This window comes from Propithecus coquereli, unplaced genomic scaffold, assembly GCF_000956105.1.
Source record: "Propithecus coquereli isolate 6110/MARCELLA unplaced genomic scaffold, Pcoq_1.0 Scaffold242, whole genome shotgun sequence".
NCBI classification, from domain to species: Eukaryota; Metazoa; Chordata; class Mammalia; order Primates; family Indriidae; genus Propithecus; species Propithecus coquereli.
In genome coordinates, this window is record NW_012147975.1 from 4,033,418 (window position 1) to 4,050,726 (window position 17,309).

Here is a 17,309-nt window from a genome sequence, read left to right on the forward strand (position 1 = left end):
GAGATAATGTGCCTAGCACAGTGATTGGACACAATCAGCATTTCAGTAAAGGCAGTTCCTCTCCTCCCCACTGTGGAAGTGACTTATTTTCATAGTTATATAATAATAATCGTCTCCTTTTTTTGTGTATACTAAGTACCAGGTCTATTTTACATACATTATTTCATTTAATAAAGCCTATAAAATGGGTGCTTTTATTATTTCCCTTTTGCTCATAAGAAAACTCAGGTCCAGCAAAGACCTCTTCCCTACTTGCTAGAAAGTGACCAGGCCAGGATTTACACCCAAGCAGTTTGTGAGGATACAGCCTCTCCCTCAGGGTCCACTCAGTGTGCTGCCAAAGGTATGCTTTGAATCTTGGAAATCATCTACTCCATCTGTCTCCACTAACATGTAAGAAAACTGAGGCTTGGAGAAGGAAAGCGCCTTGCTCAGGGACATCAATTAAGTCTGTGATGACGTCAGGATGAGAACCCAGTTTTTGATCTTCTATGCCAGGGTTTTTTCCAGCACCCACATCCAGGGCTGCTCTCCCACATAGCACACCTTCACCGGGCCCTGCCTAGGAGACCACTGGTACCCATAGGTAGACCTGGGGTTCCTATTCACGTCCCTCACCAGCCTACCCAGCTCACGACACCCAGGCCCAAAGGTGGAAGTGGGGTCCGGAGAGAGTGGAGTAGTAGTGGCCCACTACTCTGGGCAGCCCTGGGAGCCAGGGTAGCTGGGGGCCACAGAGAGGGCAAGGACAGACCCTCTGAACTTCGGCAGGAGTTGAGGTGTGGAGGGAGGATGTGTGTGTGTGTGGGGGGGCAGTTATTCATGCCAAGCCCATGCTCCCATCCCCCTCAGACTCCTTTGAGTCACTTGCCCCTAAGGCTGGGGCACATTCTTGAAGAGAGTCACAGGGTTTCCAGGGCCCTTTCAGGCCCTAAGCCAGTTTCTATTCCTCCTGGGACTGAAACCAACTCCCCCGTCAGGCTCAACACCCCTCCCCAACTACTAATATAGTGACATTCTCCTCTAATTCCTGCCCGGGACCTCCTAGGACAAGACCTGGGTTTGGTGGGGAGGGCTGGCCTGGGTCCCAAATCTCAGGGGATGGATTCCTGGTATTCAGTGAGGTGTTTGACCTACATTCAGATGAGCCTGATTGGATCTCCCATCCCCATCCTGTGGTGCTCCACACCCCCATCCCTCCGGGCCAATCCGCGGTGGGCCAGGGCAAGGCAAAGGATCGAGGACCCCTCCTGGCCATCTCGCCATCTTGGCGCCCAGGCAGGTCTGCAGAGGAAACAGCCGCTCGGCCTAAGGGAGCGGCCCTAGCAATCCTGTCCGTGGGGAGCAGCGCCCTCGTGTGGCCTCGAGGAGAAGCGCGGCTCCTTTCTCAGCCCCGTCCTTCGTATGCACTCATTGAACAAATATTTATTGAGAGCCGCTATGTGCCAGGTGCTGCTCTAGGCTCAGCGGGGAAGACAGGTAAGATACCTGCTCCACGGACTGTACATTTCTGTCTCTCAGAGAGAAATCTCTCAATAAATGCGAGAGAAATCTCTTGCAATAAATGATCAATAAATCAATGAGACAGTTACGAGTAGCGATAACTTCTAGGAAGAAACTAAAACAGAGAAATGTGATGGAGCGTGGCCCAAGAGGGAAACTTAGGACAGGATGGCAAAGGAAGGTTTCCTTGAGGAGCTAGCGTCTAAGATGAGACCTAGCGACAGGGGTCCAGTCATGCGAAGATCTGGGGGAAAAGCTTTCCTTGCACAGGGAACAGGTCCTGCAGAGACGCTCAGGCAGGAACAGACTTTGTATAACCCATGGAAAGCCAGTGTGGCTAGAAAGGAGTGAGCAAGAGGAGAATGAGATGTGGTAAGAGAGGTGAGCTGGGGTCAGACTGTAAATCTTGCAGACCATGACAAGGAGTTTGATTTTTTCTTTTAGGAGTAATGGGAATGTATTGGGTAAATATTGAGCAGAAGAGTAATGTAGCTCGATGGCCTTTTAAAAGGACCTGTATGGCTGCGTGTGGAGGATGGACTTGGGGCAAGGGAAGAAGAATGGAAGCAGGGAGATTATCGCAAGAAATTAGAAGGCTATTGAAATAATTCAGGTGAGAAATGATGGTGGCTTGGATCAGGGTAGTTGTGCTGGAGGTGGGAAGGTGTAGTTGGATTCTGGGTGTGTTTTGAAGGTAGAGTCAACAGGACATGTTAATGGACCACATTCTCCTTTGTTCATTTAGCTCCAGGAACTCCTACACTCACACACCCTAGTTGGCTCCTCCGTCTTCATTGGGGGGCTGAGTTAGAGGGGCAGACTCCAGGGACACAGCTAAATTGGGGAGTTTCCAGGTGTCGTTAGACAAAAGAATTTAAGACTCAGACATTGTGTTCTCCATGAACTGCCTCTACTTTTCATTATTAGCCCATTTAATGGGCGGGGGCTCTCTACCTACTCTCTCCCTTACCCCGCCTAGTCTCTACAGACTAGTTATTTATTAGGTCTCTGTTTGTCCAAATGAGTGTGTGTGTGGCCCCCAGGGTGTGTTGGTGACACCCAAAACAGTCCCGGGTGTTTGGTGTTTGTATTTGATACAGGCTAGGGGGCAGCGTAACATGGGGGTGTTAGTCCTCAGGCCTAGGCTAGCCATTTACTCCTGTTTATTTATACAAAACACAGTGGGGTCAGACCTGATCCCAGAGAAAATGCACACACACACTTTGGCCCCAGGTTGGGCATTTTTGGAGAGCCTGGAAAAAGCCAGGTTAGCCTTGCAAACACTCTCAGGCCAGCAGGGGGTGGGGGAAGCAAGTGGGGGAAGTGGGTGACCGGCAGGCTCTGGAGTCAACAGGCCTCACCCTGTTTGTGTTGTGCTGCGGGGGCAGGTGCATTATAAATGTAGACAGCCAGAGGGCTCCTGGCTTTAGAACCTAGGACCGCACTAGTTCTGAGAGTCTATGCAAGCCTCACCAGGATGAAGCTGCCAGGCCAGGAGGAGTTTGAAGCCTCTAGTGCTCATGAAAATGTTCCTGCAGGGGAGCTGGGTAGTGGCCTTGGCCCTGGCCCCAGCCCCGATGGCCCCTCAGACACAGACAGCAGGGAACTGGGGGTACCCTCTGCTCTTCATTCAGCTGAATGAGTTGCTGGGCTGGCCCCAGGCGCTGGAGTGGAGAGAGACAGGCAGGTGAGTGGGACCGAGGCCAGTTGTATGAAGTCCTTCCCCTTCCCCAGCTGGGGCCTCCTCCATGACTTTCAGTTCCTCCTGTGGGGCTGCTTCTCACCAAAAATTAGGATTTTCCTCTCTGTATTCCCTTATTTTGGGGACTCACCCTCCATGATACTCAGCCTCCTCTACAGTCTAGTTTTGAGTTCCCCAAGACCCAAGATGAGGGGTGACTGCCAGGGGAGGGGCCTACTCCACACCGCTGGGCCCAGGATGACCCTATTGCCTTACTTTCCCTGGCTCCCCTGCGTCCCTGCTCCTGGGTGTGGGAGAGATGCCCCCAATAACACTATCTACCCCCTTCATCACAGGTGGGTCCTATTTGAGGAGAAGTTGGAGGTGGACGCAGGCCGATGGAGCGCCCCCCACGTGCCTACCGTGGCTCTGCCCAGCTTCCAGAAGCTCCGCAGCCTGCTGGCCGAGGGCCTTGTACTGTTGGACTGTCCAGCTCAGAGCCTCCTCGAGCTCGTGGGTAGGCTGGGATCCTTTGCAGAGAGGGCCTGGGTAGCCATGCCATTTTCCTAGGATTTCCCCCAAAGTCTTGGAATCTTCCAGAGCTCACCCCACTCCACCCTAGGGATTGTCCATCCTTGTTACAGGGTAGAGATGGAAAACCAGAGTAGAGAAGCAAGTTCATTGGCCCCTGCATTCCCTGAGACTCCCAGAAGGGAAAGGGGCCTGGGTGGAGGGGGAAGGGGAAGAATGGGGGGCCAGGGAACTCTCAGGAAGGGGTTTGAGCCCTATATCTGTTCTCCAGAGCAGGTGACCAGGGTGGAGTCGCTGAGCCCTGAGCTGAGGGGGCAGCTGCAGGCCTTGCTGCTGCAGAGACCCCAGCACTACATCCAGACCACAGGCACCAGGCTCTGCTGGGGTGAGAGGCTCCTCCCTGGGCCCAGGACCAAGACCCTGGGGTGGGAGGGTCCCAGATCTCCCCTGCACCATCCTGGGCTAGAGGAAGCTGGTGGTGATGCTGTGGGGAGAAGACTGGAAAGAATCTTAACAGTCGAGTTCTATGAAGGATGTACTTGGTAGGTACTATGCCAAGAGCTTTACATGCAGTATCTCATATAACCTTCACAGCCACCCTGTAAGTAGTGCCACAATTATCCCCATTTTAGTGATGAGAAAACTGAGGGAAGAGTGTGCACTAGTTCTCGCAGCTTGTCAGTGGCAAAACTGGTTAGGGAGCCCTGGTGGATCCACCCGCAAAGCCTGTGCTCTTTGTCACTGCATAATCCTGGTTTGTAGGATCTATCCATCAAAGAAAGTCTTCTTATGATGAGGAAGCTCCCTTGAAGGAACAGGTTTGTGGCCTTTCCCTGGGCAGGGCTGGGAGAAGGGTTAGGAATTAACGAAGCCCATCCTCCACTGGACCCCTCGTCAGGTGAGATCCTGCCCTCCCCAAATAACCTTTCATACTCTGTGTCTCCTCGGACTCCCGCTCAGCATCAGAACCTCCTGAGACAGAGGCTGCCTCCAGGGGCTGAGGCAGGGACTGTGCTGGCCGGAGAGCTGGGCTCCTTGGCACAGCCACTGGGGGCCTTTGTTCGACTGCGGGATCCAGTGGTGCTGGGGCCCCTCACTGAGGTGCCCCTCCCCAGCAGGTGAGGCTACTGAGTGGGATACAGGGATCCTACAGCCCAGATGAAGGGCCTCTACTGGGGAGGGGATGGGGGGTCTTCACCCCATTCTCTGAGGATGTGTGGGGATGAAGCTCAGAGGTCTGGGGAGGGGTAGCGGTCAGGGATGCAGAGCAGATGTGCACCTAAGTGTGTGGATGGGTGCTGGTTGGGAGGTCAGAGCTGAGCATCAGAGGCCAGGGCTGTTCAATGGGAAAGCAGCCTCTGACCCTCTCTGGGGCCGGGTTCCTTCCTCAGGTTTTTCTGCCTTCTCCTGGGCCCCCCCATGCTGGCAAAGGGTTACCATGAGATGGGCCGGGCGGCAGCTGTCCTCCTCAGCGACCCGGTGAGCTGGGCAGGTGTGTGTGTATGTGCACGCGCATAGGCTCATGTGAGTGAGTGAGCTTGTGTGTGGACAAGGCCCGGAGGGTGGCTTTGTGTCCAAGAGCATGGGGACCGAAGTTTCCTTGGCTCCCAGTATAGCTCCATTACTGGCCCAGTGCTGGCACACAGTAGGCACTCAATAGATACTCATTGAATGAATGAACGTGTGAAAGACCTGTTTGCCTATGTGACTCGTGTGTGTCTAGTTTTGAGACTGCAAAGATGCATGTAGGAGTCCAGATGTGCATTTACCACTCATTCTGAGCCCCTGTTCCCAGCAATTCCAGTGGTCAGTTCGCCGGGCCAGCAACCTTCATGACCTTCTGGCAGCCTTAGATACCTTCTTAGAGGAGGTGACAGTGCTCCCTCCAGGTCGGTGGGACCCGACAGCCCGTATTCCTCCACCCAAATGTCTGCCTTCTCAGCACAAAAGGTACCTGGGGTCCATCGTCCCAGATCCTTCCCCACAGGCCCTGGGTCTAATCCCATTGTTGAGGAAAGGCGGGGTCCCAGGAAAGAGAAAAGGACCTATCTTTGGATTTGGAGTCCAGCAGACCTGACTCTGAGTTCTGCTCGACCACTCTCTCGCTATGAGACCTGAACAAGGACCTTCCCCTGCCCAAGTCTGGCTTTCACAGGTCACAGTATGACCTGTCCCTTCTTGAGGCCCACGTCTCCACGGTCAGAACCCGGTCCCTAGCCGCAGAGACACGAGCAGCCGCCAGAGGGCAGGGCGCCACGAGCTCCGGGCCTAGCGGAGGACAGGTTGGAGATTCTCGGCCAAGCTGAGGTTCCCCTTCTCAGGCTCCTCTCTCAACTGCGCGAGGTCAAGGGTCTCGCCGCCCCGCACGTGACCCGGCCTGAGGACAGACACCTCCACGGGCCGCACGCGCCCAGCCCGGAGCTGCAGCGGACCGGCAGGTGGGGTGAGCTGGGTGGGAGCAAGCGTTGGGGTCACAGGGGCACAGAGGTGTGTGCTCACTGTGGCAGGGGCTCACCCGGCCACAGGGAAAGTAGCGGGGACGCGGGCGTGGGGTGTGGAACCTGGATCCTGACGACCCACGGGCGGGAGGCTGTTTGGGGGCCTTGTCCAGGACGTGCGCAGGAAGGCCTCTTGGTACCCCAGCGATTTCCTGGACGCCCTGCACCCTCAGTGCTTCTCGGCTGTGCTCTACATTTACCTGGCCACCATCACTAATGCCATCACTTTTGGTGGTTTGCTGGGAGATGCCACGGACGGTGCCCAGGTGAGTGGGGTTGTGTGAAGGAGGCAGGCACAAACTTTGGTGTCCCGACTTCTAGTCCCCTTCCCCTGGACTATGGGTAAGTGGAGGAGGCTTCCTGGAAGCTTGGGCTCTGTGCCGAGGACTACAGGGTCCTGTGCTGAGCCCCTTTCGGCTTCCAGGGAGTGCTGGAAAGTTTCCTGGGCACAGCGGTGGCTGGAGCTGCCTTCTGCCTGACGGCAGGCCAGCCCCTAACCATCCTCAGCAGCACGGGGCCAGTGCTGGTCTTTGAACGCCTGCTCTTCTCTTTCAGCAGGTAGGAGAACTCCTCCCGCCTCACTGGACTCTCACTGGCTACTGGTCAGCCTGGTCCTGGCTGGTTCAATAGGAGAGGGTGGGAGCTATCTGTCTGGCTCAAGGGGCACCTGACCTGGATTAGGTGGGGAGCAGAGAGCCTTGCCAAGCCCTGCCTGTCTCTCACCCTCACAGAGATTATAGCCTGGACTACCTGCCCTTCCGCCTGTGGGTGGGCATCTGGGTGGCTACCTTTTGCCTGGTGCTGGTGGCCACAGAGGCCAGTGTGCTGGTGCGCTACTTCACCCGCTTCACCGAGGAAGGTTTCTGTGCCCTCATCAGCCTCATCTTCATCTATGATGCCATGGGCAAAATGCTGACCTTGGCCCATGCCTATCCCATCCAGAGGCCTGGGTCCCCTGCCTATGGCTGCCTCTGCCAATACCCAGGCCCAGGAGGTAGGTGAGGGAACTAGGATCCTTGGGTAGGTGAGGAAGGATGCAGGAGGGAGAAGAAGTGTATCCTGACTGTCCCCCTGGTGAAGTTCATTAAAATGCTGAATATTTTCTCACCCAGTTAACCAGCAGTGCTTTCCCCACTCTGGTTCTGAATCGACTGAGAAATAAGACAAAGGCGGGCCCAATATTGTCTTAATTTCTGATGACACTGATAAAAGAACATGCATTATATCTGTGGGTGAATGGGCTTCCTAATGATGAAGCCAAAATTAGATAGACTTACCCACCCAGTCATGGCAGCCCTAGACAGCACTGTCTTGCCCCAGGGGAGCAGAGCTAAATGCACACACCAAGTAGGCAGCTCACAACTGAGTGAGGGGAGAGGAAGGCATGCTCTGCTTCATCTCCCAAAGTCACCAATCAAATAAACCACTGCTCTCCCCCTGGGTGAGAGTGACTGAACAGGAGGAGAGAGGCCTGGAGAGCTGCACTTGCATATGTCCCTCCACATGGAAGGCAACACCACGACAGGGAAGATGTGTCCTCTCTATTGTGTGCCAGACTCTGTGCTACGCATGGACAAGATCAGTTCTGGCCCTGGTGGAAACACACAGATGTGTGTGCTCATCCATTCAGCCAACATTTGCTGAGCATCTGCTGTGGCCAGGTCCTGTGCTTGGCACCACGGATACGGATGGGTAGAGAATTTGAGGGGATGAGGGCATGAGACAATGTCCTGAGGAGTACACACCTGGTAGTGATGGAGTCAGCAGTTAGATGAGTCACAACTAAGAACTCTATGGTTCAGCCGGACCCATCAGATTAGAATCCTGTGAGTCTGGTGAAGGTTCCCAGGGAAGGGGGCATATACCTGAATTCTCTGCTTCCCAGGAAATGAGTCTCAATGGACAAGGATAAGGCCAAAAGACAGAGAAGACATCTTAATCATGGTGAGGGACTGCTACTAGGAGGGCTTGGGAAAGAAAGGGTGGAGGCCAAAGTACTGGTTCCTAGCTTTTCCCACCCCACAGGCTAGGGAAACCTTCATGGGTCACTGAGGCTCAGCCATTTTTAGGTCTCTATGGCTGGAGACCACCCATCCTGGGCCCCTGGTTCCTCCGCGGGTCTTCCTTCCCTTGAGGTGGGTTTAGGAGAGCAGGACATTTACTTTGCTGCCCGTAGCTCCATCCCTGACCACCCCTCCATATAGGACCTAGGCCTGATCAACGCATCCTTGCTGCCTCCACCTGAGTGTGTCCGGCAGGGCGGCCACCCTCGTGGCCCTGGCTGTCATACAGTCCCAGATGTTGCCTTCTTCTCGCTCCTCCTCTTCCTTACGTCCTTCCTCTTTGCCATGGCCCTCAAGCATGTGAAGACCAGACGCTTCTTCCCCTCTGTGGTGAGTGTCACCTTTCTTTCTGTGGGAAAGGCCCGGCTCTTGGTCTTGGGTCCTGTGTGTGAACCGGAAAGATGTGGAAGGAGGGGGACGGCAGGCCTGAACATGACTGAGTACCCACTGTGTGGCCAGGTACGCAAGGTACTCAGCGATTTCTCCTCAGTCCTGGCCATCCTGCTGTGCTGTGGCCTTGATGCCTTCCTGGGCCTAGCCACTCCGAAGCTCATGGTGCCCAGAGAGTTCAAGGTGAGAGTTGGGGAACGGGGGCAGGGTGCAGAGGGGAAAGCAGGGCCAGCAGACCCTGGAGAAGGAAGATGCATAAATCCCGCACTTCTGTTCCTCTAAGCTTCTTTCCTCACTTGTAAACTAGAAATAGTAATAATAATGGCCTCACAGAGTTGTCATGAGGATTAAATGAGGTACTGCAGCAGACACATAAGTGAGAACAGAATACACAGTAGCCATTATTAGAAGGTAGAGGTTAAGAGGATGGATTCTGGTCAGCCAGCCCTGAGTTTGAATTCCAGTTCTACCACTTCCTAGCTGTGCATTAGGCAAGTTAATGCACATTTCTGAGCCTCAATTTTTTCATCCATAAAATGGAAATAATAAATGACAATAGTTCCTACCCCATCAGTTGTTTTGAGGTTTACAGATCATGAAGCACTTATCACAGTGCCTGGCACATACCAAGTCCTCAATAAATGTTAGCTATGGTTGTTAGGGGCTCTCCCTACCGTTGGCCTGGCCCTACCCACTCTACTACTCTTCACTCTCTTCTTTGCACCCCTATTGCCTGCTCTGATCCAGTAAAACTGATGCTCCCTCCCCAGGGCATGACAGTGTGCAGGACAAGTCTTAGCACTGACTCCTAGACTTTGCCTATGCATTTGGAGACCTCCTCTCCAGCTTTCCCCAGGACAGGAGATCAGTGGGGGCTCCAACTGGGGCAGGCTCTGGGGTCCCCTCCCCCACATAGACGCTTGTAATTAGAGCAGACGCAGACACACCCAGCCCTTCCCCTGCCCCTGACCCAGATCAAGGCAGGTCTAAGCCTGACTTGCCCCACCCTGAAGGGGGGTGCCTAGGAAGGAAGGATCTGAATACCAAGAAGCATTGGCAGGCCCCATCCACCACCTCCTCCTCTTCCAGGGAAGGAGGGACCCTCAACCAAAGTTCAGAGCCCCTGGCTCCAGCCCAACCTCCAAGCTCGTACCCCTCCCCCTTTTAAGGGACAGGGATTCTGTGAACCAGCTGTGCACACACACCCACCTAGCATCCAGTGTCTCATGGCTGGGGGCAGGGAGGCAGGTTGTGGAAGAATGCCAAAGCTAAGGTGCACAGGTGAGGTGTTCTTAGGAGACCCTCTCCAACCTGTCCATGGAATACTCCTCCTGCAGCCCACACTCCCTGGGCGTGGCTGGCTGGTGTCACCTTTTGGAGCCAACCCCTGGTGGTTGAGTGTGGCAGCTGCCCTACCTGCCCTGCTGCTGTCTATCCTCATCTTTATGGACCAGCAGATCACAGCAGTCATCCTCAACCGTGTGGAATACAGACTGCGGGTAAGGCTTGCTGGGTAAGGCCCTAGGAACAGAAGCTCCAGGGTGGGGTCCAAGCTCCCCCTTTCCCAACTCAGAGGACAGAGGGACCAGGCCTGGGCTAGCTTCATCCTCATTGCCCCCACCACTACCTGCAGAAGGGAGCTGGCTTCCATCTGGATCTCTTCTGTGTGGCTATGCTGATGCTGCTCACATCAGCACTTGGGCTGCCCTGGTATGTCTCAGCCACCGTCATCTCCCTGGCCCACATGGATAGTCTTCGGAGAGAAAGCAGAGCTTGTGCCCCCGGGCAGCCCCCCAGCTTCCTGGGCATCAGGTGAGGCCAGTATTCAGGAGGCTGGAGTGAGAGGCGGGCAGCAAGGTGGGGTAGTGAGGTACATGGCAGTGTTATTTGGGCAGCTTAATTCGAAGCTGGTGCCCCAGAAGCACTGCAGTGGCAGAATGGGTGGGTTCTGGGCTCTGAGTTGGGCTAGTCAGATCTTCCCCTCTCTTTCTTCAGCCATGGGGACTGGGAGGGGCCTCAAAAGGAGCACCATCAGTGTAAGGGTTGAAGTGATGGTAGGTGCCCCACTCAGTATAGAGGTTACAAAGGAATCCATTTCCAAAACAATTTTGTAACTGTTGGAAACACAATCTATCTAAAGTATATGAAAGCAACTTTGTAAATTGTGAAATGTAAGTCTTCACAGCAGTGTAAACATTGCTAATTTTCCATCAGAATGAAAAAAAAAAATGAAAAGCAAATATGAACTTGAATTGATGGAGAGACCTGGGACTCTTATGTTGAAGTGCTCCGCCCCTTCCTCTCCACCAATTTTTCACATCGAGCTAAGGCTCCCTCCCTCCAGGTGACCTACTGGGTATCCCTCTAGTTTCCATTTGCTCCCAGGGTCTATACTGGAGTCTGGCCAGGGTCTCCAGCCTAGATGCCCCAGGGGCTCTCCCAGACCAGAGCAAACTCCTCTCTCTCCCCACAGGGAACAGAGGCTGACAGGCCTGGTGGTGTTCATTCTTACAGGAGTCTCTATCTTCCTGGCACCTGTCCTCAAGGTACCTTTGTTAGACTAGAATCAGGGTCAGAGCAGTAATAATAATATGTATGGCAAGAACTGACACTGATTGAACACTTACTGTGTGCCAGGCACTGTGTTAAGTTTTCTCTGTGTCTGATCTCGTTGAATCCTCACATTAACCCTGAGAGGCATATGTACTTAACAAATGAGGAAGCTGAAGGTTAAAGAGAGAAAGTAACTTGCAAGAGCCCGCCAAGAGAGCCAGTTTCTCAGATCAGAGAACTCAAACTCTTATCCAGTGGGCTTTCTACCCAGTGGAGCAGAATGTGGGTGTGCCACCACCATCCCCTAGGGGCCAAGTGCTACCCTTGCTCCAGCCTCCCAACAAGCCTAAGAGTATGATCGTCACACTCCACAAAAACTCTGAAGCAAAAACCTTCACTTTTCCCTCACCAGAGGTTTACAGAACATCTGCTGTGTGCAAGACTCTGCTAGGGACCTGGGAGAAGTCAGGGGCAGTAGAGTATTGAAAAGGATTATGGAACCAAGCTCCCACCAGCAACACACACAAACAAAAATTAAGTAACAAGTAATAGCAGAAAGGTTCAACGAGCCAAGACAGCAAAGCAGTCAAGGAGGGTGTGGAGAGTATCAGACAAGAGTCACTGGCAGGATGACAAGAGGTTAAGGAAGGGAAAGGTCATGGAGGCTGGGTGAGAGTGGAGCAGCAGAAAAAGCCAGATGAACCGGATCAGCCACTTACGAATTAGGTGGCTCTCATTCAGCAGGTATTTACAGAGCATAAGCCTTATGTCAAGCACCATTCTAGGTATTGGGGATATAATGGTGGTCAAAAGAGATCATGTTTCTATCCTTGCAGTCTGGTGAGAGGAGATAGATTTTTAAATATTAGAACAAGGAAATAGGAAAATTTCTATGAAAAATAAAAGAAGATAAGGTGATGAAGAGTGCCAGGGACTACTTTGGATCTGGTGGTCAGTGAAGGCCTTTCTAGGGTGTCATGAGATGAGGCATGAGTAGTGAGAAGGAACTGGTCATGCAAAAGTCTGGGGAAAGAGCATTTTAAGTGGAGAGAATAGCAAAGCAAAAGGCTTTGCAAGAGGTCAGAACGAACTTAGGCATGTTGAGGGAAGGAAAGGAGACCAGTAGAGTGGAAGCATAAAGAACAGAGGGGACTATGATAGTTGTTTAATCCCTCTGAAATTCAATTTCCCCATCTGTAAAATGGAGAATAATAGAATTTATTTCCTCTGAGTGATGTGAGGATTCAATGAGATCAGACATGCAAAGTGTGAAAGGAAAGGGAAGGCCTGGGCAGGCTTGGATGCTAGATGCTAGGCAGGGGTTGGAGCCTAAGGTGGGGCATCTGGGCGGCTGGTAGCAGTAAACTCCTCTGCCAGCTCTCCACATCTTTCCACCAGTTCATCCCAATGCCTGTGCTCTACGGCATCTTCTTGTACATGGGGGTGGCAGCACTGAGCAGCATCCAGGTGAGCCCATTAAAATCACCTAGCAACTCCTTTTTTCTTTCCTGCTGGCATCTCCTGCCTACACACTTGCCAGTTTTCCTCCTCTCCTCTTTTCCTATCTCTCCTGGGCACAGGGACTCTGTTGGATGTGCTGGATGGGGAGAAGCCAAGGGAGCCAACTGCCCCCCCACCCCTGCCACCATGCTGGCCGAGATAGCTAACAGTGATAACTTTCTGTCAGGCTACCTGAATGTCCTGCTTTCCCCTTGCTCTTGTTCCCCCAGTTTATGAAAAGAGTGCAGCTACTGTTAATGCCAGCAAAGCATCAGCCAGACCTGCTGCTCTTGCGGCATGTACCCCTGAACAGGGTCCACCTCTTCACAGCCATCCAGCTTTCCTGCCTGGGTCTGCTTTGGATAATCAAGTCTACTCCTGCGGCCATCATCTTCCCCCTCATGGTGACTTGGGTCAGGGTTGGGCAGTGTCCTCGGGGGCCCTGGGAGACTCTGAGCCTGGAAGGGTGGCCGAGGCCTCCACAAGAGGAAGAATCTCCTCTCTGTCACTTGCTGTGGCTCTGCCTGGTTGAGAATCATAAGACAAAGAAAGGTGGCAGAGGGACACCTAGAGATGGGCTAGTCCTGGCATACCTGATTCAACTCCTTTCCCAACCTCTTTGGGCTGATCAACCACAGATAGGAATATAAAACCTAGAAGAAAACTGAGGTCCTAGGAGAGGAAATGCTGACCCTTTTGTTACTCAGTAAATAACAACACAGGTGGCCGGGCGCGGTGGCTCACGCCTGTAATCCTAGCACTCTGGGAGGCCGAGGCAGGCGGATTGTTTGAGCTCAAGAGTTCGAGACCAGCCTGAGCAAGAACGAGACCCTGTCTCTACTAAAATTAGAAAGAAATTAATTGGACAACTAAAAATATCTAGAAAAAATTAGCCGGGCATGGTGGCGCATGCCTGTAGTCCCAGCTACTCGGGAGGCTGAGGCAGGAGGATCGCTTGAGCCCAGGAGTTTGAGGTTGCTGTGAGCTAGGCTGATGCCACGGCACTCTAGCCCGGGCAACACAGTGAGACTCTGTCTCAAAAAACAAAACAAAACAAAACAAAACAAAACAAAAAACCACAGGTGGCTTCTGGCATTATTCTTACTCACTGAGGAAGTTAGGAGCCATGGGCTTTGTAGTAGAACCAATCTGCTTATCACATCCCAGTTGTGTGACTTCTGGAAAATAACCAATCTCTCAAGGTCTCAGTTTCCTTCTCTGTACAATGGGAATAATTATCGCATCTACCTCATAGGAATGTTTTAGCATTCAGTGAAGCTGATATACAATGCCTAGCACATAGGAAGTATTCAATAAATGTTACTATTATTAATGTTCCTGCTGCTATTGCTGACAGCCCTGGGCTGTTTCTCTTCCTGCAGTTGTTGGGCCTGGTGGGGGTCCGAAAGGCACTGGAATGGGTCTTCTCACCACAGGAACTCCTCTGGCTGGATGAGCTGATGCCAGAGGAGGAGAGAAGCAACCCTGAGAAGGTCCTGGAGCCAGAGAACCCATTCAGTGGAAGTGACAGTGAAGATGTGAGCTCCAGGCTGGGTCTTCTGAGGGGAATGGGGCAGGGTTGGGAGAGCACTCTTGTCCAGGAGCTGTCCTAAATAATATCTCCATTAAGCCTGAAGATCTGATCAATGCAATAACTCCCCTTAGCTCTGTATTGACATAGGTAGACTGAAGGGCTGAGGGAACTCTTTCTTCAGAGGACAGGGGCCCTGGTTTATGAGCCCATGGGGGTGGAAAGGGCTCAGGTAACAACTCTAATGGGCTGTCTTTTTCACCCCTGGTCTTTGTTTTGTCTCACGGTGGGTTTATATCCTGCCACTGCGTCCCTTCCTCTGTGCTTGTCTCTCATGGTCTCTGTCTTTCTGTCTATTCCCAACCCATCTTGGTTTCTCTCTCCCACAGTCAGAGCTGATGTATCAGCCAAAGGCTCTGGAAATCAACATCTCTGTGAATTAGCTGGAGTAGGAATCTGGGAATGGAGACCTCGGGAAACTGAGCATGAGGTAAGGGAAGGGCTCCTGGCGTTGAGGATGGGTAGGTGTGGGCTCATACCTTGGAAACCTCCAGTGTGATGACCAGCCCTGTTTTCTCTTCATACTCCAGTCCTTTAGGAGACCTAGAGTGGGGGACGAGGGGTAGAAAGGTCTGTCCAGAGGGATGAATGAAACAGGCAAGGGTACCTGGGCTTGGCTCCCTGCAGTTCTGAAGTCTGGTCAGTAGAGGGAGCTCAAACTTACACCAAATGGGATGTGGAGATGGGGGGTTGTGGGGGGCGGTGTTGGGACAGGCGCAATGACAAAAGAATGGGAAGGAGTGGGGAGAAGAAGAAGGGAAGATAAAGCTTGTGCTCCTTTCCCTAGCCCGGGAGGCTCCTCCCCTGGGCTGCTGAGCACCACTCTAGACAAGTGGAGGGATTCTTTATTACTGGCCCTCTCTGCCATTCCTTGATTTTATTCATCCTTATAGCAAGCATTTTCTGAGTACCTGTCATGGAGTATCTTGGTACTAGAGATATAGTGGTAAGACAACCATAGTCCCTGACCTCAGGAAGCTTAAGTCCCAGTGGGAGAGTCAGACAAATAAATAGGCAACTGTTAGAGTGGAATGGTGCTGGATAAGGGAAGCACAACACTGGGAGCAGAAGCCTCTAACTCCTTCTTGAAGGGTAGTGAAGGTGGAGTGGTGGGAGTTGGTGAAGGTAGGGTCATGGGAGGAAGTGGTCCATACTTTGAAATCCAAAGAATGAATAGGAGCTAGTCAGGTGACTGGGCCTAGTGGCATGTGCCTATAGTTGCAGCTACTCAGGAGGCTGAGGCAGGAGGATTGCTTGAGGCCAACAGTTCCAGGCTGTAGGGTGTGATGATAATGCCTTGAATAGCCACTGCACACCAGCCTGGGCACATAGGAAGACCCTGTCTCTGGGGAAAATAAAGGGAGCTAGCTAGGACAAGATGGAGGGAAAATGTTCTAAGCAGAGGCCACAACATGTGCACAAGCCTGAAATTATTTGCCCTTGATAAGCTGAACTCTCTTTTGGGCCACAGAACACACTCCTCTTCATGCTTCTGCAAGCCCAAGAACCTAAGAGCCTCCACCACTTGCAATGGAAAATTTGGGGGGCTAGAGGGAGAAAGGGCAATTCACTGGCTGGCCCAGAACAAGATCTCCTGGGCTTTCCTTATCCCTATCACTCCTTTTGCTCTGTTACTTGCAGTACTATGTCTCTGCGCACTTGCTCTGGCCTCACCATGTCTTCTCTCAGTTCACAGGTGTTTACTCACGAAGTCAGGACATTGTTGGCCTTTGGCTTAACTGCCAGATGCTCAGTCAGCTGGAGACCTGGAACAATGGGGCAAGACTGAAGGGCAGCTGGCCAAGACCTCAGTTACCTCCTGAGCAGGGGGTGGAGAGTGGCAAGGACCAACTAGGTTTGCTGTGTGCTTAGGAAAGCTGATGAGCTACAAGGACTGATCAGGCCCCATTCACTATCCACCCATTACAGGGACCTGAGTCCAGAAGCCCTTCCCAATTTGAGCTTTCTGTTCTCACAAATTCTCCTTTACAGAATCTGGGGGCCATCATAGAACTCTTTTCTGCTTGCAAAAAGGAAAAAAAGTCCCTCTTTCTAGAATAAGTATTCCTTTATTTGAAAGATTTTTACATATATAAAAATAATCCTTATTACTGTTATTTTTTTGACCACGAAAGTAAATGAGGTTACCGGAAAATATTGAAACAGAAATGTACACAGAAATATATAATTCTGAAGTGGATACCATCCCAGAAATACCTAGTGTTCGTATTTTTGTATATTGTTCAGTTTTTTTCAATGGACACATTAATATTTTTATTAAAATGGGATTATACTATGGAGTTCTGCAATATGGTTGTCGCTTAATATGCATTGGACATATTCCCCATGTCAGTACATATGTATCTACCTGATTCTGTCATCTGCATAGAATGAATAATCTTATACACTGAAAAAGATACCATATCTACAAAAGCCTACATATAAGATGTCTTCTGCAAGTGCAAGCATTTCTCTAGAGTGTATATGTAGAAGGAGAATTAAAGAATAATGATGGAGACTGCCCACTTCAGGACGACCGGCAGGCACCACTTCCCATACACCTTGAAGCCCCCTGCAAGGCGCGGTGGAGGCTCCCTAGTGTGACCATGGTGGCCCTTAATTTAGTTACATTCAAATAAAACTTTTCGGATATCTTGAAAAAAAGAAAAAGAATAATGATGAAAAAAAGACCTGTGTATCTAGCACTCGGGTTAAGAAGTAGGGTATTTCTAGTACCTTAGAAACTCTTCTACTCTGTATGTCCTTCCCAGATTGCATCCCTCTTCCAGGTAAACATTATGCTAAATTTTATGGTAATTATTCTCTTGCTTTTCTTTATAGTTTTAACACCTATTTATGTATCCTTATGTATACATATGTTGATCATTTTTGAATATTTTTGAATATCATATAAATAGAACCAGAGTACATGAATTTTTCTGTGACTGCTTTTTTCACTCAACATCGTTTTGTGAATCAATCATGTTGATGCATGTTGT

General features: G+C 51.6%; 1 protein-coding gene across 1 annotated transcript; it reads left to right on the top strand.

The window, feature by feature from the left end:
- The first annotated feature begins 2,946 nt into the window (after positions 1-2,946).
- On the top strand, positions 2,947-16,385 carry SLC4A9 (solute carrier family 4, sodium bicarbonate cotransporter, member 9). The gene is given in 23 exon segments (XM_012646341.1): positions 2,947-3,117; positions 3,119-3,190; positions 3,541-3,701; positions 3,987-4,100; positions 4,478-4,533; positions 4,676-4,833; positions 5,107-5,194; positions 5,511-5,665; positions 6,037-6,153; positions 6,305-6,479; positions 6,638-6,771; positions 6,945-7,207; positions 8,099-8,157; positions 8,418-8,606; positions 8,736-8,849; positions 10,004-10,165; positions 10,300-10,478; positions 11,140-11,212; positions 12,618-12,686; positions 12,950-13,123; positions 14,102-14,257; positions 14,640-14,740; positions 16,057-16,385. Coding segments are annotated over 22 exon segments (2,859 nt in total). The 5' UTR covers positions 2,947-2,980; the 3' UTR covers positions 14,694-14,740; positions 16,057-16,385.
- Positions 16,386-17,309: the final 924 nt, after the last annotated feature.